This window comes from Microtus oregoni, unplaced genomic scaffold (assembly GCF_018167655.1).
Source record: "Microtus oregoni isolate MIOR12 unplaced genomic scaffold, Mior012 000005F_ref0000423, whole genome shotgun sequence".
Classification (NCBI taxonomy): domain Eukaryota; kingdom Metazoa; phylum Chordata; class Mammalia; order Rodentia; family Cricetidae; genus Microtus; species Microtus oregoni.
Window position 1 is genome coordinate 24,114,119 of NW_024543064.1, and position 24,457 is coordinate 24,138,575.

At 47.9% G+C, this 24,457-nt stretch overlaps 2 protein-coding genes across 4 annotated transcripts in view; one reads left to right on the forward strand and one right to left on the reverse strand.

Moving 5' to 3' along the window:
• Nucleotides 1-1,477: 1,477 nt before the first annotated feature.
• Nucleotides 1,478-24,457, reverse strand: part of Phc2 (polyhomeotic homolog 2) — a 104,582-nt gene continuing 81,602 nt past the window's right edge. For 2 of the 3 annotated variants that reach the window (XM_041652142.1, XM_041652141.1), the window contains 6 exons: nt 15,623-15,825; nt 14,016-14,145; nt 12,921-13,035; nt 11,534-11,675; nt 10,276-10,552; nt 1,478-2,879 (listed from right to left, as the gene is read on the reverse strand). In XM_041652142.1, coding sequence (XP_041508076.1) covers nt 2,725-2,879; nt 10,276-10,552; nt 11,534-11,675; nt 12,921-13,035; nt 14,016-14,145; nt 15,623-15,825 — 1,022 coding nt within the window. In that variant the 3' untranslated portion in view covers nt 1,478-2,724. The remainder of the gene's footprint in view (nt 2,880-10,275; nt 10,553-11,533; nt 11,676-12,920; nt 13,036-14,015; nt 14,146-15,622; nt 15,826-24,457) is intronic. The other variant, XM_041652143.1, reaches the window with a different exon arrangement.
• On the forward strand, nt 5,477-6,948 carry LOC121448174 (60S ribosomal protein L37-like). The gene is made up of 2 exons (XM_041651965.1): nt 5,477-5,487; nt 6,648-6,948. The coding sequence occupies exons 1-2, from the start codon at nt 5,477-5,479 to the stop codon at nt 6,946-6,948; spliced, it is 312 nt and encodes a 103-aa protein (XP_041507899.1).

Here is a 24,457-nt window from a genome sequence, read left to right on the forward strand (position 1 = left end):
GCTGTAACAGATTTGCAGCATCTGTGACACAGGATATTGCATTCCCACCCAGGGAAAGCTGTGTGCAGCACTCACCACCAGTTTACGTCAAAAAGCACTGGGCACTGTGACTCTGGGCAACTTCACTCCGTGTGGAGCCCTTTGCTTCTCCAGTAACAAGGGTGCTCATGCCTGTCCCCAGGTTAAGAGCCACATCAAATCATGGCTGTGTAGCTTACACGGGCAGTATTAATTTTGCAAGTCAGGGTTTCTCAGAGTAGTCCTGGTTGTCCGGGAACTTGCTCTGTAGACCAGGCTGGCCTTTCACTCAGAGATCCACCTGCTTCTGCCATTGAGTGCTGGGATTAAAGACAAGCACCATCATGTCTGGCAGAAAAAGTTTTTTAAACTGTGGGTCATGACCAAACAGTTGTGAAAGTCTATGTAGTGTCAATACCAGGAACAAATAAAAATTTAACAATGTAGCCTTCAAATTTACAGTAGCGGCCAGGAGTGCTGCTCACCCCTCTAGCACTCAGGAGGCGGTGACTATATGAAACCTTGTCTCAAAATATAAAAGCCAACCATGAGATATACCAGGTCCTTTCACCTGAAGTGATGGACAACTCAGCTGACTTAAACTCACCAATTTCTCTGAGTAGCCTTGGCTTCCTATCCATCACATACTTACAAGCAAACATGAGTGGGACCTGATGTTTTTATTTTTCCCCAACAAGGAAAACAGAGGTCCAAGTGGCAAGACTGGCCACGCAGGCTTTTGTACACGGCCTGCAGTACAAGGCTCTCTTGACTAGGGGGCTTCCCTGTGCTCACTCCACTCACGCTACTTCTCCCACAAGCTTCCTCGCTTTCCCAATTCTGGGACACCAGGCTTTCCAGGTCTTGGTCTCCCTGGAGGATTAACCAGTGTCTCTTCTAGGGGGTAATCACATTTTAACAGATACCCCCAGAGGCACAGAGCCAACCCCAGCTACCACCTGGCTGCCTTCCCTCAGTCTGGCCAGTTTCCATCACTTCTGTCCCTGCACGTATTACCACTATCATTTTATTATCAGATATCACCCGCTCTCTTTCCTCTTTAAAAGGCTTGCACGTCCCTTCCCCACCTGTTCCTCTACTGTATGACTAGCACGCGATGCCTGGCGAGGGCTGAGTGAGCTACAGCTGTGTCTTCTCTGTGTTGCGCAGCTCCAGCAGACTTGCTGGGGGTAGCAGAGTCTGGGTTCTGGCTCAAGCGTTACTGATAATGTTATTAGCCTTTCGCTTGACCTTGGTGGGAAAAGCAGGTAGGAAGGCTCAGAGATGAAGGGGCCCAGCATTTTCACTTTGAGGGGTGTTGATTTGGGGTGAAGGCAATGAAATGATCCAGTCCTAGTCAGGTGGCATGGACACACTGCTCGGTTAAGGCAGCCATCCTTCCCAACCCAGTCCCATTCTTTTTCTCACCCACGAACAAAAACTCAGGCACACAGGCATCCCTGGGAGAAAGCCACAGAAGAGGCACATTTTACAGATTTATTTTTTAAAAACAAAACAAAAGGTTAAAAAAGTCCTTCATTTCCAACCCTGCCTGGGGGTATGGGGAAGGGGGCAGGGCAAGCTGAGAAAGTGCCCGCCCCTCCCGGGAAGGGTCTGACTTCCCAGAGTTGGTAAGGACAGGATAAGTCAGAGGCGCCTGGTCCTTCCTTAGGTAGCTGTTACTGCTATACAAGTTTTACAAGCAAGTGTGGGAGTGGAAGGCCAAAGGCTGCTTCCACAGTGCCTTCAGCCAGTCTTTAGTTACACCCCCCCTCCCATGTGGGGGTGTAAGGGTGGGCAGGCAGGTGAAGTCACAGGAGGCTTGGCCTTTGGGCCATATAGTTTAGATCCTGTAGCTTCCTTATGTTGCTTGCCAGCCAGCAGGACACACTACCAATCTGGTATGAGGAGAGCTTCCCAGAAACCTCTTGCCACCTGGAGGGGACCTCTAATCTCCAACTCTTGGGGTCTGCCCTTTCTTTCTATTCCCCAGCCTCAGGCTGAGTGGAGTCCAGGACAAAGCACTAAGTGGCTGTTTGCTACAAAACACCTGGAGATGCCAGAGGGCAGCTCATGGCCTGTCAGTCCAGGCTCCCAGTCACACAGTCATACACACAGCGTTAAGGCGTCTGTGCCAGCAGGCATGGCCAAACTGGGCCCAGCTTCTCTCTCTCCACCTGCAGAGGGTACAGGGGCAGAACCCCTGGATGCTGTGGAAACAGGCTGAAGGGGGAGAAGCTGACAACGGAAGGTTAACCAGGCCTGGATAAGAAGAGGAAGGGGAGAGAAGGCAAAGGCTTTAAGACCTCTGTCCAGGCCTGCTGGCTGCCCTTGGAAGTCACCCAACTCAGGTTGGGGAGCCCTGACCATAAACCCCCTGGAAAATGGGGGACAGAGAAAGGATGAGAGGGGGGCTAGAACATTGGGACTTTGGAGGAAGCCAGTGCTATCAGTATTTACAAGCGCAAAGCCCCATCTTCTGTGCCACCCACCTCTCTATCCTTCCCACAGAAATGGCCCCTGAGAGCCACGGAAGAGGCACTCAGACCTCCTCACAGCTGCACCCCTAGTGAGAGCCCCTTCCCTCCAACTGGCCATATCTCGGGCTCCTCAGGAATGTCTGTGTGGCTCTGCTCATGAGGAGGTGGTGCCCACCTGGGGCAGGAACCCTGGCTGCCCTGGGGCAGCGGGCAGGCGGCAGAGGCTCTAGGAGTCCTTGAGCATGCTGATGCGTGCATAGATCTTCAGGGCAGGCCCCAGCTTGATGTTCATGGCACTCATCAGGTGGTCCTCCTTGAGCAGCAGCAGGGCTTGCCCATCAATCTCCTGGGCACGGAACTCCTCGGCGATCTCCTGGCAACCTGAGGAAGACCGCAGATAACAGCAGCAGTTAGAGACAAGCCCTGGCTCAGGAAAGCCTCACATGGTAGGTACTTCGAGGGCAGTACTGCTGGTATTGTCTTGAAGCCTGATAGGCTAAATGACTGAGGCAGGAAGTCAAGATGTGGCCCTCGCTAGGCATACCCTTGGGCACACCTCTCCCTCTCTAACTACTGTCCTAGGTGTTGAGCTGGTACAGAGGGGAAGCTAGGGGCCACTGAGGCCTCACGGAAAGGACAGCAGCTGTTTGTTCCCTTACCCCTGCAGGTAACTTATATCGGAGCAAACTGACCATGTCAGAATGCTCCATCAGCCTCCTCTGAAGAGATGCTGGCTAACAGCAGAGGCCCGTTGTCATGTGACTGAGCTCCTTGGATGAGGATGCCCTCCACTGAAACCACAGCTGAGCCATGGCAGATGCCTCACCCTCACAATTCTGACACAATGAAGGGGTCATTACTGTTTAAGACTAAGCTTTAGAGTGATTTGTCTCACAGCAATACACCGATAACACAGACTTTGAAGCCTTAGAGAGAGGGTGAGACGTTAAAAAAAACTTTGAATATGTAGGGATGGCCTAGTATTGGGGCCAGCAACAGATAGGCCAAGCAGAGTACAGTGACTGCCTAATGTGATCTAGGATCCTGAGCAGAAGTCCCATAACCCAGGGGAAACTGCTGGAAGCTTAATGGAGAGAGAGGAACTGCTACAGGGGGCTGGAGGGGTTGGGATTTAACTGTATCCTGCTAGGAAGCAGCAAGTTTTGCAGCACTGGACTGGGGACATGAAGTGTGACATTCCGGTATTTTCAGGTAGACATGAAGTGTAACATTCCGGTATTTTCAGGTAGACATCAAGTGTGACATTCCGGTATTTTCAGGTAGAAGGCTGAGGATGCTGCCTGCCTTCTTGTTGGAAGGAAGAAGAAGGGAAAGGAAAGAAAAATCAGTTCTGTGTACCATGGTCAGTATCTGCTGGTTCAGGAAGCCCTTAGCATTTCAGGATTAGAAAACAGTTTCCAGTGTGGTGGCGCATACTTTTAACCCCAGCACTTGGGAGGCAGAGGCAGGCAGATCTCTGAGTTCAAGACCAGTCTGGTCTACAGAGCAAATTCTTGGGACAGTTAGGGTTACACAGAGAAACCCTCAAAAAAACAAAGAAGCTAACAAACAAATAAAATCAAAATAAAAGACCCCCTAAAATGAAAAGAAAACCCAGGCTCCTGAAGACTTGACATGATACTCTGAGAGGGGTTCTCCTGGTAGTTGCAGGCCAGCTTCAGCGATTCTGATCAGTTGAAAGACTCCCAAGAACCCTAAGGGCTCCAAAAGAAGCCCAACATTACAGAAAGGCTTATCTGAAAGAGGATTTGGGGTGTGTTTTTTGTATGATGGAATGAACCCCAACAAGACTCAGAAACTATAAGGATTTTAAGAAAACTATATTGTCAGAAATATTGCTAGCTGAGACTGAAAAGCTCAGAGGTAATAGAAAATAAAAAGCAGGAATTACAGTAAGCACTGCAATTTAAGTTGCTCTTAACACCTGGCTGCCTGTCACAGCAGGTGGGTGACTCTGAGGGTGGGTAAGAGTCATTTGAGGCTTGGAATACTCCAAAGGAAATGGCAGCAAGGGCTGCCCAGGGCTGCTGTGGGTCAGAACTGCCTGCCTGTTTCCGGTTTTCCCTCAGTTACCTACAAGATACTGGGGTGTGGTGGGCAGGAGACAACCTGTCTTAGTTCTTGGATCTCTAGAGTAGGGAACCACACCTACGCATCAGGGACAGAGCTCTTCATGCCCAGGCTTGACTAAAGAAAATGCCTCCAGATCAGGCATGTGGAATATTCCTTTACATTATGTGAATATATGTCACTGTGATTGGTATAATAAAGAAGCTGACTGGCTATAGTGATATTTTATTTGTGTCTTGATAAATAAAGTTTGCCTGAAGATCAGAGTGTAAAGCTAAGCCTCTAGAGGTCAGGGAGTGATAGCACACACCTTTAATCCCAGGACTCAAGGCCACTCTGGGCTGTGTGAGGTAGAATCTGTCTAAGAGAAACAGAGCTCACACCTGTAACCCCACGGCTAGGGCTAGGAGGAGCTCAGTGAGTCTGAGGATGCAGCCCAAGGAACAGTGCAAACTGAGGACAGGATCGCCCCTTTGGTCTGAGCATTGGTAGAGGTGAGAACTCTCCAGTGGCTGGCCACTTTGATTCTCTGATCTTCAGCTTTAACCCCAATATCTGCCTCTGAGATTACATCTTTTATTATTCATGTTACAACTGGCCAATAGATGGACAGATGAGGTTAGGCAAGAGAACCAGACTAAGGACACTGGGAAGAAGAAGGGCGGCGGGCACCATTTGTAAATGGAGTTTTTCATCAGGACCGTAATTAGCTGTTATGTCAACTCTTTCCAAAAAAATCACTCAGAAACTAAATATTAATTATAAATGAGGCTGACAGCTGGACAGGATGAGGTCTGGTGGGAGAACCAGACTGAGGACACTGGGAAGAAGAAGGGTGAAGAGAAAGGAGTTGCCAGCCAGACACGAAGAGGAAACGGGGGTACAAGATGAAAGAGCGGTAACACCTCGTTGCAGAATGTAGACTAATGTAAAGGGTTACTTTAAGTTGTAAGAGCTAGCTATAACAAGCATTAGCTGCTGGTGGAGCATTTGTAATAATAACAAGTGTCTGTGTGGTTATTTGGGGGTGACTGCCGAGACACAGAGAAACTGCCTACAAATGGGGCCCAAATGCCTGGCAATGTAGATCCACATAAAATCTGAAAAACAAACAAACAAACAAACAAAAAACCGAGTCAAACGCAGCTTCCTGGTAGCTGCCTCTTCTTGAGTAGGCTCTGGTTGCTACTAGCAAACAGAGGCATGGCTCCTTTAAGAGACCCTGTTATTAAACACTTAAATGGGGTTAATGAGCAGTGGGCAGCATGCTACTTTGTAGCAGCATGGACCCAACAACTTCTCAGAGCTGGGGTGGTAAATGTGGCTCCTGCTGGTACCTCCACTATGAAGCTAAGCTCTTAGGGAGCCAAAGTGGGGAAGAGCCAACACCAACACACCATGCGCTAAGCTGAGCCAGGCAGGCAACAACTATAGCAGTTTAAGATTTGTCTCATGAGATCAAAAACAATACAGATGCTCAGTAAAGACAGATTCAGACGGAAAAGGCCTCCAAATGGGTTACAGTGTGTTTAAAAATGTACAAAGATGTGGGAGAGAAAAGAAAAAGAGTATAGAGTCACAAAAAAATGTATAGTTTTAAGTTTAGAATACTTACAAAGAGAACAAAGTAATATAAAAGAAAAATCCATGTAAAGATGGGAAATCATGGGATTCTAGATCCCATATATATTATGCTGTCCTTAAATATTGTGACTGCTGATCAATGAGCAGTAACTGCTAAGAAACACTGGATTATGGAAACTGCCAGATTAAATCAACTTACATATTTTTATAATATCTTGACTTCAAAATGGAATTCAAAAGGTGTGTTACTTTGGGAGAGGTTATGCTTTTATTTTCACAGGAAATGAGAAGCTGTAGATTCACTACAGATTTATATGGATCAGACTTGTTTTGAGGAAGACCCCCTGAAAATCCTGACTCTAAACATAAAGAAATAAACCTAAGAGAGAGAGAAAGAGAGGGGTGGGGAGGGAGAGAGGGAGAGGGAGATGGAGAGAGAGAAAGCTTTTCTGGTCTCTTTGGCCTTGGCGGCAGAAGCAGGATAACAAAAGGAATGTCATTCTTTGGAAAGCATCGCAATAAGACATACATGTTGTGCCACCACTGTGGCTCCAAGCCCTACCACCTTCAAAAATCTACCTGTGGCAAATGTGGCTACCCTGCCAAACACAAGAGAAAATATAACTGGAGTACCAAGGCTAAAAGACAAAACACTACCAGGACTGGGTGGATGAGGCATCTAAAAATTTTCTATCAAATATTCAGACATGGATTCCGTGAAGGGACAACCTCTAAACCCAAGAGGGCAGCTGTTGCAGCATCCAGTTCATCTTGAGGATTTCAATCTGTCATAAAATAAACAGTCTGGTTTCAAAAATGAAAAAAAGGGAGAGAAAAAAAAAGCCCTACAAAACATGTAACATATATTTTACTTACTCAAATACAAAACAAAGAATCATCTTTGATTAACTTGTGTACAACATATAACATATATTTGTTGTATTAACACAGACATGCATGTTACCTTTGAAAGTTTGTGTATTTTGGCGCAAGGGACCAGACACCAAAGAAAACAAATGGTTCAGGTGATCCAGCCTCTCAAAATACCTGTTGCAGTTTCCTTGGAGTTCTGCATCAAGACAGCTCCAAGGCTGCTGGCTGAGATGGTCCAGCCTCACAAAACTACTCCAGCCAAGACTTTAAAAAAAATCATCATCCTAAATTTTCTCAGGGCTCCTCAAAGACACCAGAGCCCCCAGATAACAGGAAACAGTCTAGAAAAACAACACCCACATCCTTAAAAGATGGGTGACAGATGTTTGCCATCATCGTTTTGTTTGTTGAGACAGGATTCCTCTGTGTAGCCCTGGTTGTCCTGGAACTCTCTATAGACCAGGCTGGCCTCGAACTCAGAGATCTGCCTGCCTCTGTCTCCTGAGTGCTAGGATTAAAGGCATGCACCACCACCCAGCATTTACTATATAGTTATGTGTTGTTATTGGTCATAGTCAGGAAAAAAGCTAAACAAAAGAGCTAAATTCAAGATTTTCTTTCTAAAGGAAAAAAAGGGAGATATGACACAGGATAGGAAAAGGATAGATGATTGAATCTACTTTAATACAAAAATCAATCATTAATCTCAAAATATTTTACAATGGTATGAATTTTGGTTTACTGATACAAATTTAAAGCTAATTTTTTTATACTGTATGCAAACTTCTACTCTTGTTTAGGGTATTGTGTTTATGCAGTTATTTAAAATGTATAACTAAGAAATAGAGATTAATAGTCATCTATAATAGTCAAACTTACAGTCATGTTAGAGGTATGTTTTCAAGGTCATAAATGGATACACACACACACATATCAAACACTTCAAAAACCTACAGAATATGGCATTTGATATGTTCAATAACCTAAGGCATTTCATGACAGTGAGACATGTGTCTGCTCCTGACAGCACCAATTTACTACAAAAGAATATGATGGGCATCAAAGAACCTTTGTATGGAGCTTGCTTTTTTATGATTAAAAACTAGCTATTTGGGTAAAGAAACTGCCCTCACCTCAATTACTGACAGCATACTGTCCAAAAAAGACAAAACAAGGTAGGATAGTCCTTTAAAATTCCCTGTTTCTCAGAATGTCTGTCAGATATAATAGGCCTATAGACCAAGGCTGGATGCCCCAATGTTACAAATGAACTTTGGGTGACTGTTCAGACAACCAGATGTCCCTGTTGTTAGGTAACACATCACCCTTCTGGGGTCTTTGACGAAGTTGAAGTCTAGATAGTCATAGTTAAAGTTTTCCTTAGTTATGATAAAAGGTAAATTGGGTATAAAACTTTAGACTTGCAAAGATAAGAAATAATAGAGTATTTTCTCTAAATTTTCCAAATACAAAGGGTCTGGATATTGTAATTGTAATTCTTACTTAATAACTGTTTTTGTTGTATATACAATTTTTTAAGTTAAAACCTTCCTTTTTAATTAGACAAAAAGGGGAAAATGTGTAATATTCCTTTACACTGTGTAAATATATGCCACTATGATTGGTTTAATAAAGAAGCTAACTGGCCAATAGCTGTTCAGGATGAGGTCTGACAGGGGGAACCAGATTAAAGACACTGGGAAGAAGAAGGGTGAAGATAGAGAAGTTGCCAGCCAGACATGGAAAGGAAACAGGAGGTACAAGATGAAAGAGAGGTTAACACCACATGGCAGAATGTAGATTAATATAAATGGGTTAAATTTAAGTTGTAAGAGTTAGCTAGTAACAAGCCTGAGCTATTGGCCAAGCATTTGTAATTAATAAGAATTTTCCATGTGGTTATTTGGGAGCAACTGCAGAGACACAAAGAAATTCTGCCTAAAAAGTATGTAGGGCATTTTCTTAGAGACTGGTGGGGTGGGTCCAGCCCCCAGTCCCCAGCTGCCAGCCGCCAGCTCCCAGCACATTGTGGGTGAGGTCATCTCTGGGCTGGTGGTCCTGGGTTTTATAAAAAAGTGGGCTGAGTAAGACACGAGGAGTAAGCTAGTAAGCAGCACTACTCCACGGCCTCAACACCAGCTGTGGCCTCCAGGTTCCTGCCCTGTTTGAGTTCCTATTTTGACGTCCTTAAATGATAAACAGTGATATGAAAATGTAAGCCAAATAAATCCTTTCCTTCACAATTTGCTTCTGGTCATAGTATTTCATCACAGCAGTAGAAACCCTGACTAAGCCAGCCTGTGGGTTCCCCCAAAGGCAGAGCTCATCTGTACGACCAGTGAGATCCTGTAGAAATGGCAGCGTATGATTTCTTCTGATAGCTCTCTAGGATTTCCTAGCTATGGGGAAAACCTGCTTCCATGCTTGCCATAAGAGGCCCAGCCAGCCCCTTCCTGCAAACCACGGGAGAGAGGATGCCATTTTCCCGGAGCAACCTGCAGTAGCCTTGGCCTTGGCTGACACAAAGCTGTATCTTCCTAAGGAGCATGAGACAGGGCTGCAGGACAAAAGGAACCATCCTATGATGAACTTGAGGGCACACGACAGACAACAAATAGACGAGGTTAAGTGAGAATGACAGGACTGGACCCAGTTCTGTCTCACCTACAATTTCTATACCACACTCTCCCCTGCACAGGCTGTGGCCACCATCACTGCTGCCCTGAAGTAGATGCATGAAGCTGGCAGAAAGGGAAGAAGTTTCAGGGTTCCCCTGGAAGACTCTGGAATGCTAGAAAATTTGCCTTTCCAAGTTGATGCCAACTTCATATCCACTTGCCCTCCACGCCAAGGGCTATCCACAGAGCCCACTATACCATACATTTTGTCCTTGCTCAAGCTGCTCTTTCTCAGCCTGAAAAAGCTCACTCCAGCTTGTTCATTCTCATGACACCACAGTCCTCCTGACTTCCTTCCCACCTTGCGCAGGAAGAGACAGAGCTAATTTCACGCTCATGTACTTCACAGACTACGTCCTAGACTGCAGCTGTTTCAAATGGTGGTCATCAAGTATTCCATAGTCTGCTGTGTTAGAACATAAGCTTTCACAAGCAGGAGCCTTGTGTTCCTGCCTCTGCACCCTGGGTCCTGCTTCCTCCTGGAGGGAGGTGAGGTCTTCATCTCCCCTCACTCCCATGATTCCAGCAGGTAAAGTTTCCAAGGAACTCACCTGGCAAGGAGCGGATGAATTCATAGACATCTTCTACATTCCACTTCGTGGGCTCACTTGGTAGGAAGTGGTGTCCCATGCCTACCAGGTCCCGCATGTGCATGTCAGGGAGCTCCAGATCCCTCTGGCCTTGTCGCCGTCGGGAGGTGGATGAGCTGGCTGAGATGGGTGACAAGGGTTCCTCATAGCTTGAGTTGTCTGAGCACCGGCTAGAGTCTTCCTGGCTGTGTGTCAGCTGCAGGGCAGCAGTAACTGAAAGGGGTACAGTGCCTGAGGGCTGGGAGCAGAGAGAAATAGAGTTCTTCAGGATTGGGGAACTGACCACTCCCACGTCAAGCAGGGGTGGAGGCAGGTGCTGCTCCGTTTTCTGTTTGGTTCCCCATTCCTAGGGTCACACCCCGTCTTCCTGCTCTCCCACCTTGGACAGTCAGTCCCTCAGCACTGTGCTACAACAACCTGCTCTTAGTCTGGCCTGTAGTAGTGTCTTATGTGATCTGGACGACCAAGAGGGACTTCCCACATATGTACATCCTGGACTGCAGCTTTTAGCAGATACAAGATAAAAGTCACCACCACCCCTGCCACCGCCGCCACCACCAACGACTTAAGGATGAAGACTGCCATGCTAGGCTGTGAGTTCCTTTAAGACTATGCCCTTGGCCGGGCGGTGGTGGCGCACGCCTTTAATCCCAGCACTCAGGAGGCAGAGGCAGGCGGATCTCTGTGAGTTCGAGACCAGCCTGGTCTACAAGAGCTAGTTCCAGGACAGGCTCCAAAACCACAGAGAAACCCTGTCTCGAAAAACCAAAAAAAAAAAAAAAAAAGACTATGCCCTTGGATCTTTAGTGCCCAACAGAATCACTGGCATGGAACTGTTGGGGAAAAAATATTTAATGGATGAATATCCATGTTCCTGATGGGGAGATCTTCACCAACTCAGTGCTCTAGTTTTCAAGGGGGCAAAAAGGTAGTAGGGGAAAAAGTGGAGGCTGCTATTTCTCCCAGCATAACATGGAGGTACCCTGAATAGTCTGTTTTCCACAGGGCCAGCAGGGTCAGACCCAAGAAATCAAGAATGGATGGCAACCCCAAGGTGGGGTCATTCTAGGCTAAGACTACTGGAGAGGGTATGGGCCCCTAGGTCTAAGAAAAGGGTCCTACCAGGGGACCGAGAGAGGGCTGGATGTGAGACCTGTAGGAGGTGAGAGCAGCATGCTGGAGGAGACAGCATGCCATGGAAGCTCAACAGGGCTCTTACCTGTTTCTTGGTGTCCTTGGTAAGTGTGGGCAGACTAGCCTTGCTGGCCCGTCGGCGGTTATGGGTTGTGGTCCCTGCCTTCTGCAACTTGCTCCGGTCTGAGTGAAAAAGTCCCACTCGTTTGGTGCATCCCACGTTATACCTGCGGGGAGGAGCAGTAAGTCAGAGCAGGGGCCCTAGGTGGCACAAACAGCCAACCAGAGTCTATGGGTACAAACTGACACCAGGACATTGCTGATCACTGAGACTCTGGGAAGGCACTTGAGCTCAGAGCCCTTCTTGAGAGGCAGGGTATGAGACCAGTCACCTTCTAAAACCAGTCTCGGGATGACAAGAGGGAGTGCCGGTGACATGTTTAATTCAACTGCTCAGAGCACAGTGGCCTGTGGCTTCCACACACTGTGTTGCTAGGAAACTATTCTGTCCACTGTCCTGCTGGACTGTGGCCTGGCAAAGCTTGACCAAGAGTCCTTGGCTCCTTTAGCACAGCCTGGTCAGCATGGTTGAGGACAGAAACTCTGGGGCATTGCTCACAACACCTCTGCCTGGAACCTAGAGAGCTCTTTTTGGGTTCTGAGGCGTCAAGGTCAAGCTGCTCCTACAGAGAGCAGGGGGCACGTTAGATCTGAATCCCCGTGACTCAGCTGTGTCATTTTGGGCACAGCCACTCTTTCATGCCTTAGTTTCCAACCCATAAAAAGGGCACACTAGGAAATACAATGGTGACAATGGAACAGCTGCCTAGCAGAAATGTTCTGAAAACAGACAACTGACTAGCAGGACCCCTGGCTCCAAGTTTCTTTCTCTGTCTCTGCTGCTATCTCTCTCTGTCTGTCTCCTTTTGTTTTGGGTTGAAACAAGGTCTCCTCAGGCAGCCCCTACTATATATATATATACATACACATACACACTCTACTACTATACAGTGGAGGCTGACCTCACTCTTAAATCAGTCCTGCCTCAGTCATTACAGATCTGGAGCACCGTGCCCACTGTGAAGAAGCTTCTCAATAAATGACAGTGGCTTTTATCATCATTTCTTTCCAGGCTGAATAAAAGCTTGCCGTGGTCCTGGGCTAAATGTTACTTCTGTGGAGGGCTTTCCCCTAAGGGCATGGCAGCTGCCCTTGGGGCCCAGCTAACAAGCTGCTTTGTGTGCTCGGACAGTGATGCTTCCCCTGACATACCCAAGGCAGGGGAGGTTCTTCTGGTTTCCCAAGCCTAGTGCACTCACCTGGTATGCTTGGGATATAGTGCCTTAACTAGGCAGGCCAAGGAGCTTGGAGGATTGATGAGCCTCACCTACAGCATCCAAGCTAGATGATGACTAGGAGGAGGACCCTGGAGACAGAAAGGGCTGGGCATGGCAGTGGGGCCAGCCACTCACCTCTTTGCACAAGCCATGGAGCAGAAGCGCTTAGAACGCTTGAACTTGTAGGCAAAGTCCACCCGTCCACAGAGCTCACACTTGAGTTTGAGGGGGGTACCCTCCTCTTTGGATTCTGTAAAGTATGGAAATGGCTGAGTTTAGTGGTATTTCATTTGTATTTTAATAAATAAAGCTTGCCTGAAGTTCAGAGAGTAAAACAGCTGCCCTGGCCAGTCTTCCAGACCAGGCAGTGGTGACACACACCTTTAATCTCAGTAGCCATGCTAGTTAGCCATAGAAACCGGGTGGCAGGGGTGCACGCCTTTAATCCCAGCACTAGAGAGGAATATAAAATGGGAGGAGACAGTTCTCAGACAGTCTCATTCTAAGGATTCTTGGAGGCAAAACTGCCATTTTAGACTTTATAGATAAGAGCCAGTGGCTGACTCTTTTGCCTTTCTAACTTTCAGGTTAACCCCAGTATCTGTCTCGGGGTTATTAATCGTGCTACAGCTGAGTGTGGGGAGAGACTGTGATAGGCTGGAGACAATCCAACCGCAGGAGCTCCTGTCCTGCCTCTTCCATATCTCTGTGGATATGACATCGAGTGGTACCCATTTAGAAACAACAGACTCTCCCACTCATTTTGCATGGGTTAGGCCTCCCACTGGAGAGTTCCCCAAGAGTATCTGGTGATGCCTCTTTCAAACTGCGGGCCAGGGGCACAGCAGAGGTGGGCAGAGTCAGCATCCTTCTCCATGACCACCAAAGAAACAGAAGCCTTGCACAAGCTGTGCCTCAGGCCTTCCCAACTCAAATTCAGGCTCTTGAGATAGCAAAAGGGGGGCACACCTGCCTGGTACTATCCTGATCCTCACTTCTTACAATAAGTGAAATTCTGAGACCATGTGGTTGCTGGAGAGGCAGGAGATGAAGGCTCTTATTTCTGTTTCTGTTCTACAGGAAGAGAGGCGGAGGAGGTGCTGGGGAAATGTTCTGTGGGAAGGAATGTTACTTGTTCCCTGCTCAGGGTTCCTGTTCAGGGTTCCTCCACAGACACAGAGAAAAGGGAAGCTTGAAGCCTGCCCTTGAGTCCCGCAATTGTGTGCGTACCTTGCAGGTAGGGCTCCTCCATCTCTGAGTCAGTGGTGGTGGTGTGGTCCTGCTGTGGAAGCTTCTCAGGCAGGAACCCCTGTGCATACTTCTTCTTGAGATTCCCCACCAGCAGGGACGAGCGTCCCACCTAGAGGACAGGTGACATAGAGGCCACAAGGTTTAGATCCTAGGCTCCTTGCCACTCAGTCTTATTATAATTACAGGTACAAAGCAGCCAGGCAGATATCAGCCCTCCCCAATCCTCCCACATGCCATCATTCAAGGGTGCCCCACTCAGGGGGCACTGTTCTGCTGCCCGGCACCCAAAGCAAGCAACAGTGGGCACCACAGTACAGGGACAACTCAAGAAGTCGGAGGTAGTCTATCCTGCCAGGTGTGTCCCAGGGCAGAGATCTTATTTCCCTCACCACTCACTCATCAGGTGCCTGGTCGTGTGTTCAGAGAGCACCAGAGGGGCAGGGCTAAGTGTGAGAGTGTATTTACAAGACTCAGTGTCCCTGTTTAGATTTCATACTGTTCCCTACCTGACCACAGCCAAGCCAGAGGAACAAGTAGCCCCAGGGGAGAGCAGGACACAAGTGACCCCAGCCACAGAGGAATGCCCTGTGACTGGCAGCACGAAGGCTGGCTTTACCTCTTCAGGCCTTTGTTTTGTTTGGGAAAGCTGGTGGCCAACTCACATGGTCTGTGGTCTAGGATGATGTGAGCTGCTGTTCTATCTGCCTTCATTCTGCAGGCTCACACTTTCTCCAGAGGGAGGGGCGGACGGACACCAGACTGGGGTGGAGGGGGAGGCATGGAGCAGAGCTAGGTCCTTATAAGGTAAGCTGTCCCTGAGATCTGCCACTGGCTGTGGCCAGCCTCCAGAGGGAGAGGGCACAAATGAGTTTGCCTGCTGACCGTTCAGAAAGTTCACCCATTGCGGGAATCAAGCTCAGTCCTCTGGTGACTTATAAGACTTTCCACAGATCCAAAGCATGAGCAACAGGCAGCGGTACCCAGAGGACAGGGTTTCCAATACACAGTCCTGCTGAGGTACCCAGAGGACAGGGTTTCCAATACACAGTCCTGCTGAGCCACACGCGCCCTTGCCGAAGGCCCCTTGATCTCATCACTCCCTTTCAAGGCTCTGTTCCCAGAAGCACATCTCAGGCTGCACTTCCATGCCACCACCTTGGTTTCCACCATAGCTCAGGAACTATACCAACAGGTTCCTTTTCCGAACTGGCTGTTTGGTTTTGGCATTGAAAACTCAATAAAGAATAATTTTCAAAGTCCATTGTTTTTCATCAAATATCCCAAGGTGAACTAAGTCCCTCTACTTCAGGGTCACAGGACACAAGTCAGCGATACTGCTTAGCCCATGAGGATAAACTTCTAAGGGGATTTTGTCAATTATTCTTGATCACCAAATCATTTTGGACTCTGGAGAAACTTGATCCTAGAGAGAAATTATTCTGACATTGTGAAGGATGGGGAAACCAGCAAGGTAAGAGTAAACTGTTCACATTTTCAGAAATTTTACATGGAACTGTAAAAATATTCTAGCACACATCTAAAATATATTTAAAGGAAAAAAAGAGGGGAAAAGAAGTAGTCCGTACCGGGAAAGGCTCCGCCCCCTCCTGGATCACAAACCCTTCGATAACATGCGTCAGGATTTGGGGTTTCACAATGGCCTGTGGTGGTTTATTCTCACCATTCTGGGGGGCAGTGCCGGCGATGCTGGAGGCAGAGTTTCCGTTCCCTGAGGTCATGCCGGGGCTGCTGAGGTCGGTCAGTGCATGAACAATGCCCTGCCCTGTCTCTGCAGGAGAGAGAGAGAGGGAGAGAAAGGAGACAAAGTGGCAAGGATGAGAAACGGGGGCCAGCTTGGAGGTGGACAGCCAGCACCCACAGTACATACAGGCCACAGCCCATCACAAGTGGCAGCAGGTTAGTGGTCCCACCACCAGGGTAAGCGCCATCAGTTTTCTAACAGTCTGGCTCTGCAGCTAGCAAGGTTTCTTAAACAGCTATTCAAGACCTGTCTAAGTAGGCTGAACCTGCCAGAATTCTGCCCCAGGAGTAAGGCTGAGGCAGTACTGGTGAGACAAAGCAACACTGTTTGCAGAGAACTCCAAACAGTGACAAGGATATTTAAAGCCAGACCAAGAAGTTCCACTAAACACAGGCTCACAGTGTAATAGAGCAACCAGGTGGACAGATGTGAACCTTCTAGGAGTCTCCTTGGAGGGTCAGATTCACAGCACCCTGAAACTGCTGCCCAGGAAACACCAGAGCACACTACCCTTTGGTGGCTGCTGCACTAAGTTATGGGGCCATTTTCTTTCTCCATTGCTGAAACGGCTGCCACAGCCGCCATTTTTCTCTGCTGACCCCACTCTCAACCCGACCTCTGGCTCAGTGTGCAGTGTACACTGCATCCAGCCCTTAGCAAGCACAGACCCCTCCACTCTCTCCTCTGGAGAACTCAACACAATGCACCAGAAAAGGATGGGTGGCCCGTACGGCCTGTCAGGGTGGCCTATCATTTCCCGAGGGAGGTGCCTCACTGCTGCAGGGTGCTAGGCTCCACCACCTCATTTTAAGAGCCCTCTCCCAGTCCCTGCCCAAGGCTGTTCTGTGTCACCAAGTGCTCAGTGAGCTGAGGTGCTTTTAACCTGGAATCGTCTAAAAGAGAAAAGTGGAAAACCCATTTCTTAATTGCAACAAGCCTATTAATATCAAGCAAAAGCCAGTGGTATATGATAAACAGAAACATTATTAAAACAATAAAATAAAAAATAACTACAGTACATTGTTACTTAGGTAACTTTTGTACAGCACTTTCTATGAAGACATTATTTCATGTTGTGGAGATGGGAACTCACAGAGTCTGATCAGGCACAAGGACTAAAACCAGAAACATTTACAGGGCTCCAGCATACCTCCAACCTCAGGGTCATTTTCTTACTAGAAGTTCTGGTTCAGAAAACCAGGAGCAACCTTTGAGAGTAAGAAAGTACAGGTGGTAACATGCCTTCAGTTCTCATTCCTACAGAACCAACTAGGAGCAGATTCCAGAGCTGAGCAAAAGCTGCCCAGGAGACACAACTGATAAGGGTTTTAATTCTAATTTCTGGGGCTGGTGAGATGGCTCGGTGAGTGTCGTACAAGCCCATGGCCCCAGCTTGATGGCCAGCACCTATGGTGGAAAGAGGAAATCAACTCTGACAGTTGTCCTCCGACACCACAGGCGCAGCGTGCGGCAAGTGCACACCCGCATGTTACCATGTGTGGATGCTTGCAGACACACACACAAAATAACGTCAAAAATCTTAAAATTAGTTTGTATTTGACCCAAAGCCATACCAGCAAGTTAAAAAAATACCCTTTAAATGTTTGTGCTAATGTGGAATAAGTCTAATAGCTTTGGCTTTTCTGTAGAAAATTAGAGACAGTCCCAATTTTTTCCCTCCTCCTCCTCTTTTTCTGTTTTGTCTTCCGAGAGGTTTCTCTGTGTAGCAGCCCTGGCTGTCTTGGAACTCACTGTGTACACCAGGCTGGCCTCAAACTCACAGAGATTCACCTGCCTCTGGATCCCAAGAGTTAGGATGAAAGGTGTGTGCATCCACTCTTAGCTGGAAACTCTCCCTTTGGAATTAGTCTTTTTTTTTTTTCTCCAGCAAGAGTGTTTAGAAACTGAAAAAACAAATTTTTAGAATCTAGGAATAGCCATGATCTAGCTAATGACAAAAGGAACCAAGCTAAGTTTCTCTTCTTTTATTTTTATTTACTTACTTTTTGGAGACAGGGTTTCTCTGTATAACAGCCCTGGCTACCCTGGAACTCACTTTGTAGAGCAGGCTGGCCTCAAATTCAGAGAATAGCCTGCCTCTGCCTCCCGAGTGTTGGGATTAAAGGTCTGTGTCACCATGGCCTGGCTTCTCTTTTAAATTTTAAAGTCTGTGTTTATTCCATTTTTCCTTGCTTTTACTAATATTTTAGGTTTACACAGATATAAATACAGATTTTATTAAAATGATGGATAACGGTTGTTCACATCTAAAGCTTACAATGAGAGCTGAATGCTACATCTAGACTCCAGCGAGACAGTCCCTGCGGATCTGACTGTGCTGTGAACAGCAGAGAGCAAGGTCAGCTCCGGTCCACCACCGCTCAAGCAGTCTACAGCACTCCCCACCCAGTGACTTCTAGCATGTCTGTCGGAATGCTTCCAGCAATAGAGGAACTAATTTGCTACCTTGGGAAGTACGATCACAAAGTTCTTCCTTACAATGAGCCCCAAATCTGTCTTCCTGCTAATTTCTGCAATTAATCCTAGCTATGTTCCTTAAGACTGGAGAAAGGGTCTAATCAGATAGGTACACTGAACAAACAAAGGCTTAGCAAGGCCTAGGGGCTATCTCCACCAGTGAGTGAATTGTGCCAACTCCTGGCCCTCTCAGCCTGTTCCATGGGCTAGCAAACCCACATGTGCATCTCATAGAGATATTTTTGATTCATATCTGTCTCTCCATCTAGAGACAAGGGTCTCACCAAGTTGCTATGGTCAGCCTTGCACTTGAGATGCTCCTGTCTTGGCCCTACTTGGCTCTCTCCCAGCCTCCTAATGTTAGGTTCACAGCTGTGCACCACATCTAGCCACTGAAGAAGTGTGGTTTACAGCCCTTGGGCCCTTGCTACAGAGTTAAACTGGAGGACAGCCACTTCCCTTTCCACAGTGGCTCACTGCCGCCTCCCACTGGTCACTGACATCACTGACATGCATCCCCAAACTGTTCCTGACACCTTGTCTCCTTTTGTGGGCTCTTTCTAGCCCTGCTCCACTGCAATGTCGTCGTCATCCGTCACCGTCCGTGTCCCCCCCCCCCCCCCCCCGTTCCAACCTCTTCCTGTCAGGCAGAGGAGTTCTTGCGGGCATTCATCAGTGGAGACTACAAACCAGGGCTCACCGATGGGAAGCAAGGACTCTGGTATCTTCGGTCTTTTTTTTTTAAAGATGCAGAGACAAACAAATGAACTCCTTCATGCTGACACCAGAAATTCTAGCTGCCATCACAATCCTGGGGCCGGTTACAGGAGACAGAATCCCAGGGGCGGGGGGAGGGGGTTTTCACAGCTGTCTGGCTTTGCCACCGTCATGATGCCCTATAGTTCAGCACTTGCTTTAGTAACAAAGAGTTTGGGCTATTTCTGGAAGGTCCGAACAGTCTCACCCCCCTGCCATGCTCAGTACACTGAGATTAATTTAATCTGCTTTCCACTCTCCCAGACTGCTTTGCAGCCTGTTTGGGGAAAAGCCTTTTTGACAGTGAAACTTGCAGGGACCCGCCCTGCAGGCCTGAAGCAAAGAAAAGAGACAAAGAAACTCTGTCTTTGGAATTCAGTTCCTTGGTGTTCTCCAGCCAGGGGATTCCCACAGGTCTCAGATGCCTTCCTACAGTGAGCTCCTCAGCAGAACGCTGGGTGCGCACCTTGCTCCAGGGGCCGAAGAGGGAAATGGGCCAGCTCTGCTGGGAAGAGGCAGGCTGGAACTTCTTTAAGTTGACCACAAATGGACCACTAGTATGTGCCAGAGTCTTACTAAGCATATGATCAGCCACTAGGCTGTTTCTCACTGCTGATCTCACTCACAGGTTCTGACAGAAACATCTCTTTTGCAAGAAAAAAAAGGTCTACTCAGTGGCCCCTGTTTATGCTACTGTTTTGAAATCATCTTTGGAATTCTTCACTTCTACTAACCAAGGCAGGAGCTGTGACCCACAGGAGCTAAACCTATATCCAAAACATGACATACGCCTGTTAAAACTGCAATGAATTATAAATATAAAATAAATAGTAAACTCAGTTTTCAGCATCGCCATAAAAAATACAGGCCTCCTTGGTACTACAACGAGTCCTGCCACAGGTAAGATCCAAAAACTCCTTGCTGGAGTGTGACAGTGAGTGGCATAGTTGGTGTCTACTGTGAAGTGGCATTTCCGTGGACCTGTCCATAAATGACAGCTGCTCTTCTTAGCCCAATGTCACGTCCCTATGGAGGATTTCCTTAGTGGAGGAGAGTTAGGGCACCAAGCTTGATCCAGAAACTTGGTAAAGCAGGATGACCTCTAGAGGCAAAGGCAGGGAAGCTCCCAGAAAGACACTTTCAGTCAGCTGGAGAGAGAGCAAGACTGGCCAGTTCAGAACCAGGTTCTTCCTTGTGTCAGATGACACACAAACCATCTGCTATTGGGGAATGTGAAAGGTTTGTGCGTGCTTGCATACGTGCAAGCCAGAGGCTGACACTGGATGTCTTGGCTGGTGACAGTATGAGAACAATCTAATGAAATCAGCAAAGACTTTAAGGAGCCAGCAATTGATGACACGGCTCACCAAACATCAGAACAAGAACCTGTAACAGCACTCGCTCAAGCTGTGCTTCAGTTCAGCCTGTTCTCCAGAGTGAAGCACCTGCAAAATGGTGCCTCTGCACCTGTAACCAGGAGACAGCAGGAGGCCACACCTGCTCCAAGCAGCAGAGGTCACCTTACAGAGAGGAGAGCCAGAGTGGCTAGCTAGGCCTGTGGAAAGGTCTAGGGCCACCCTTCCTAATCTCTTTAGTTATATCCGGACCCCCAAAGAAATTGGTGGCACTGTGAAACAGAGGGAGGTGTCCCCTCCCAGGAAGAAGGGCACGGTGGAGGGGGTGGGCTGGAGCTCAATGCAGGCACTCTTCACAAAGAGATTCCTGGGGAGAATCTTCAAAGTGCAAGTTTGGCTACACTCGTTCACAATCTGCTATGAGTTGGCCACTTTGCTCAGGTAAGCAGACCCTTTCCAACACTGCTTAGGGACCCAGGTACGGTGGGAGGGAAGGGGACCAGATCCAGGTGGAGGGGCCCTGAGTCTAAGGCATGAGGCAACTTGTCTTCAGGATTGAAAGACTTAATCTATGTGATATTCTATTGAGAAAATATAGAGTCACCTATGAGACAAACTTTGGACTTGTCTGTGAGCATGTTTGCAGAGAGGTTTGATGGCGGTGGGAGGACCCACCCTGAATTCCATGGAGCTGGGGGGGGGGGACGGTCCAAACTGAATTAAAAAGGACAAACTGAGTTTAATACCAAATTCAGCTCTCTGCTTCCTGACTGTGAACACAGGTGACCAGTGGCTTCAAGGTCCTACCATTATGCCTACTCCACTACAGTGGACAGCACTCTTAAATTTCCAGCCAAAATGCATCCTTCTTTTCTTAGGTTGCCTCTGTCATGTATTTTGCCACCGCAACAAAATGAGTAGCAAATACATTCCAGGTCACAAGAGAAAGTTGAGCAGAATACAGTGGTTCCAGTTTCCCTAGAGTGGGCTGCTAAGTGGAACAGACTGGGTGGGGAGCACTAGGCTTTGACTGGCTGGGAACAGCATGAGGGCACTTGAGGGAGGTGGCAGGAAATGGATCCTCCATTCCGGGACACCAAAGCAGAGGCATCATGTGTGGTCTGGGACGTTAGGTTTGGGAACTGGCAATTATCTAGGTGAGTGATGCCCAGATGGGAGTCTTGAAGTAGTAAGAAAAGGAATGTGGTTAATCCGGACCCAGGGGCTACAGTCAATATTCCAAGATGCCAGAAGGGAAGTAGCGTATGCTCTTTCAATAGGCCTGGCACACCATTTCCCACACTTACAATTTAGGATGAGTCATCTCTCCCACAAATTTCAACACTAAATTTAGAAGAGGACCACATGTGCATCTCCCATGCAGACTGCACACATTACAGGTGTGCTTTTTAGAATTCAAGCAAGAGTGAATGGCATTTGGAAGATGGTATCTCCTAGAACATGCAGCAAAGAAGCTCTTAGTAGGGAGAAAATTGCAGGCTCCTTCCCAGAGTCCTGGAGGAGTCGCCGCCTGTAAGTGGTTCAGTTCTTGTAAGGACAGAGCTGTGAGACAGAGACCTGTTGCCTGGAAGCTACAAGCTATATAGCTTTGGCACCAGCCTGCCCCTCAGAGTACCTTCCTCAGCCAGGGCAACTGCAGTTGCTCTGAAGACCCTGGCACAGCAGGGAGCTTTACCCACACAGAGGCAAGACTGGATCTAGGTTCTCTGTGGAGAAGGGAGCTGGCCAGTAGACTGGGGACCTCAGCCAGCCCGAGTGCCACTTCAGCATGACCTCACTGAGGCTAGGTTAGCAGGCTAGGAGGGCAGACGAGCTCTCAGTATTCTGGGTAAGAGCTAAATATCTGTCTACGGCCTTAGCTGGAGGGTCAAACCCTCCCTCCTGGCAGCTACTGCTATACAACTGACTTTCAGGCTGTTGTCTCTCAAGACAGACAGAGAGGGCCGGTCCAACTCACCCCAAATCACAGGCTAGAGTGCGCAGAAGTGGAACTGTAAACAGCTGGATGTCTTCCAAGCTGTTACCCAGAGCTAGGAGGGAAGCAATCAGTGCAGGCGACAGCCACCCTCCCCCATGCAGCTGAGGACAAGGGAGCAGTGGGGGATTTTCCTAGACCTCAGGCTGAGTGCCATAATGGGCTGAGGTCAGATGTAGGAGGCTGCTGTGGTGGGTACTCAGCTTCTGCAGAACTGCGAAGTGATGTCCAACAGGCCGGCCAGCACACCAGGAGTGCTCATCAGTCCTGGCTGCAGGGGACAAGGCAAAGCTGCCACAGGAGGGTGTCAAATGCCCAATCAAGGACTCCCATCACAGTGCTCTGGCAGATACTAAGACACCAAGGGAGAGACTACAGAGATACCACAAGTCCCAGGAGGAAGAGATCAAGGGTGGCAGGGGAGAGGATGCTGGTTCTGGGTGAGGCCTGAGCTCATTCTGGCTCTACCTGTGATACCCTGTGTACAAGGTGTTCACTGAGTCTATTTTCTCTATCTTAAGAACCATAAACTGTAGGAAGTTTAAGTATATGGTAGGTGCTGGCTTTGAGTAAATGGGGAAGCAGAAAAACACTGAGCTTAAACCCTAGCCTGTGGTGCCAGCAGGCTACTCCAGGCCTCAGCCTCCTCAACTGTGACATGTGTGCTCCTGCCTGTTGCTCTTGCAGAGAGAAAATTAAGATCAGGAAGCACCACGCAGAAGTGGCCCTGACCTCACCCGGTCCCTGAGGTTAGACTGAGGTCTTGTTCCTGCTGCCCCGTGCTGTGTGTACTGGGGTATACCCTGTGCCTTGTCTGTGCACCTCGAGGTCAGGCTCCAGAAAGAGTCGTTATTTATGTGCGCTCTGACAGGGCTGAGCAGAACAGAAGTGCTCTGCTCCAGAGGGCAAGCCAAGTCGCGCACCATCTCCAAGACTATGAACCCAATGGTCAAGGAGACAAACACCAGAGTCTCTCTCTGCGGCATCTTTCCTAAAGAGGCTAAGAGTCATCGGCAGACAGTGCAGAAGAACCCCAGAAACAAGGGGGAGATAACCTTTCTGAGTCGTCAAAGGGAGAACCCCCACATACAGATGCAAGGGCTATAGTGAAATTTTCAAAGTCAGGAAGTGGTTTTGCCTGTGAAATGAAATCAGTTTAAAATGCTAAAAATAAACTCATGGAAGATAGATTTTTAAAATTCCATTTACAAAAAAAACCTTGAAATATTTAGTAAATGTTCTAATTATCTTCAGGCTAGTAATAAGGAAAGACGATCACGCCCCCTGATATGCCAACTCCATTATTTTTGGCTACTAACTGTAAGATCATCTAAGGCGACAAAATGGCAGCCAAGGTGGGAACGCAGGAGACGGTACCAGCCTCAGCTGTCTGGCCCACGTAATGGTCCAGGTGGATCCCTGCTACAAGTCAGTTCTGATGGCTTCTTCTCTCAGAAAGCACCTCTCTCTTCAGTGTTTAGCTGTATGACAGAGGGCTGTGCACAGGGACATGGGAAGTGGGTCTCTCTTCCTGTCATCTGGATCCTGAGACAGAACTCTGGCGGTCAGGCTTGGCAGAGCATCTCACATTCTTAAATTTATTTACTTATTTATTTATTTGTTTGTTTGTTTATTTATTTATTTTGCTGCTGCCTAAGCTCTCAATCATCATACTTGCTACCAGCCAATTAATAGCTGAGTACTGATAACCACATGCCTGGAAAATGGAACAAATCCACTTTTAAAGACTCACCGGCTTCACACGCACTTTAGCCTGTCACTTGTTCTGGGTGTTCCAAATGCTAACACAGCTGTGCAGCTCTGGGCCACAGACAGACGGGCAAATATGCGGAAGACATCAGTAGCTAGGAATAACCTGCAGTGTTCGCGGCATGAGGGCTGGGCAGCGAGAGCTCTGGAAACAATCCTCAGTAGTCACGAGCCTAGGCTCTCTTGCTGAGGACTCAGGCATGGCAGCAGGACTAGTCCCCCAACCTACTGAGGAGGACTTCATTACAATATGGCACTGAAGTAATCTTTCCCTAACATCTGACCACTAAGTATGCTTTAAAGA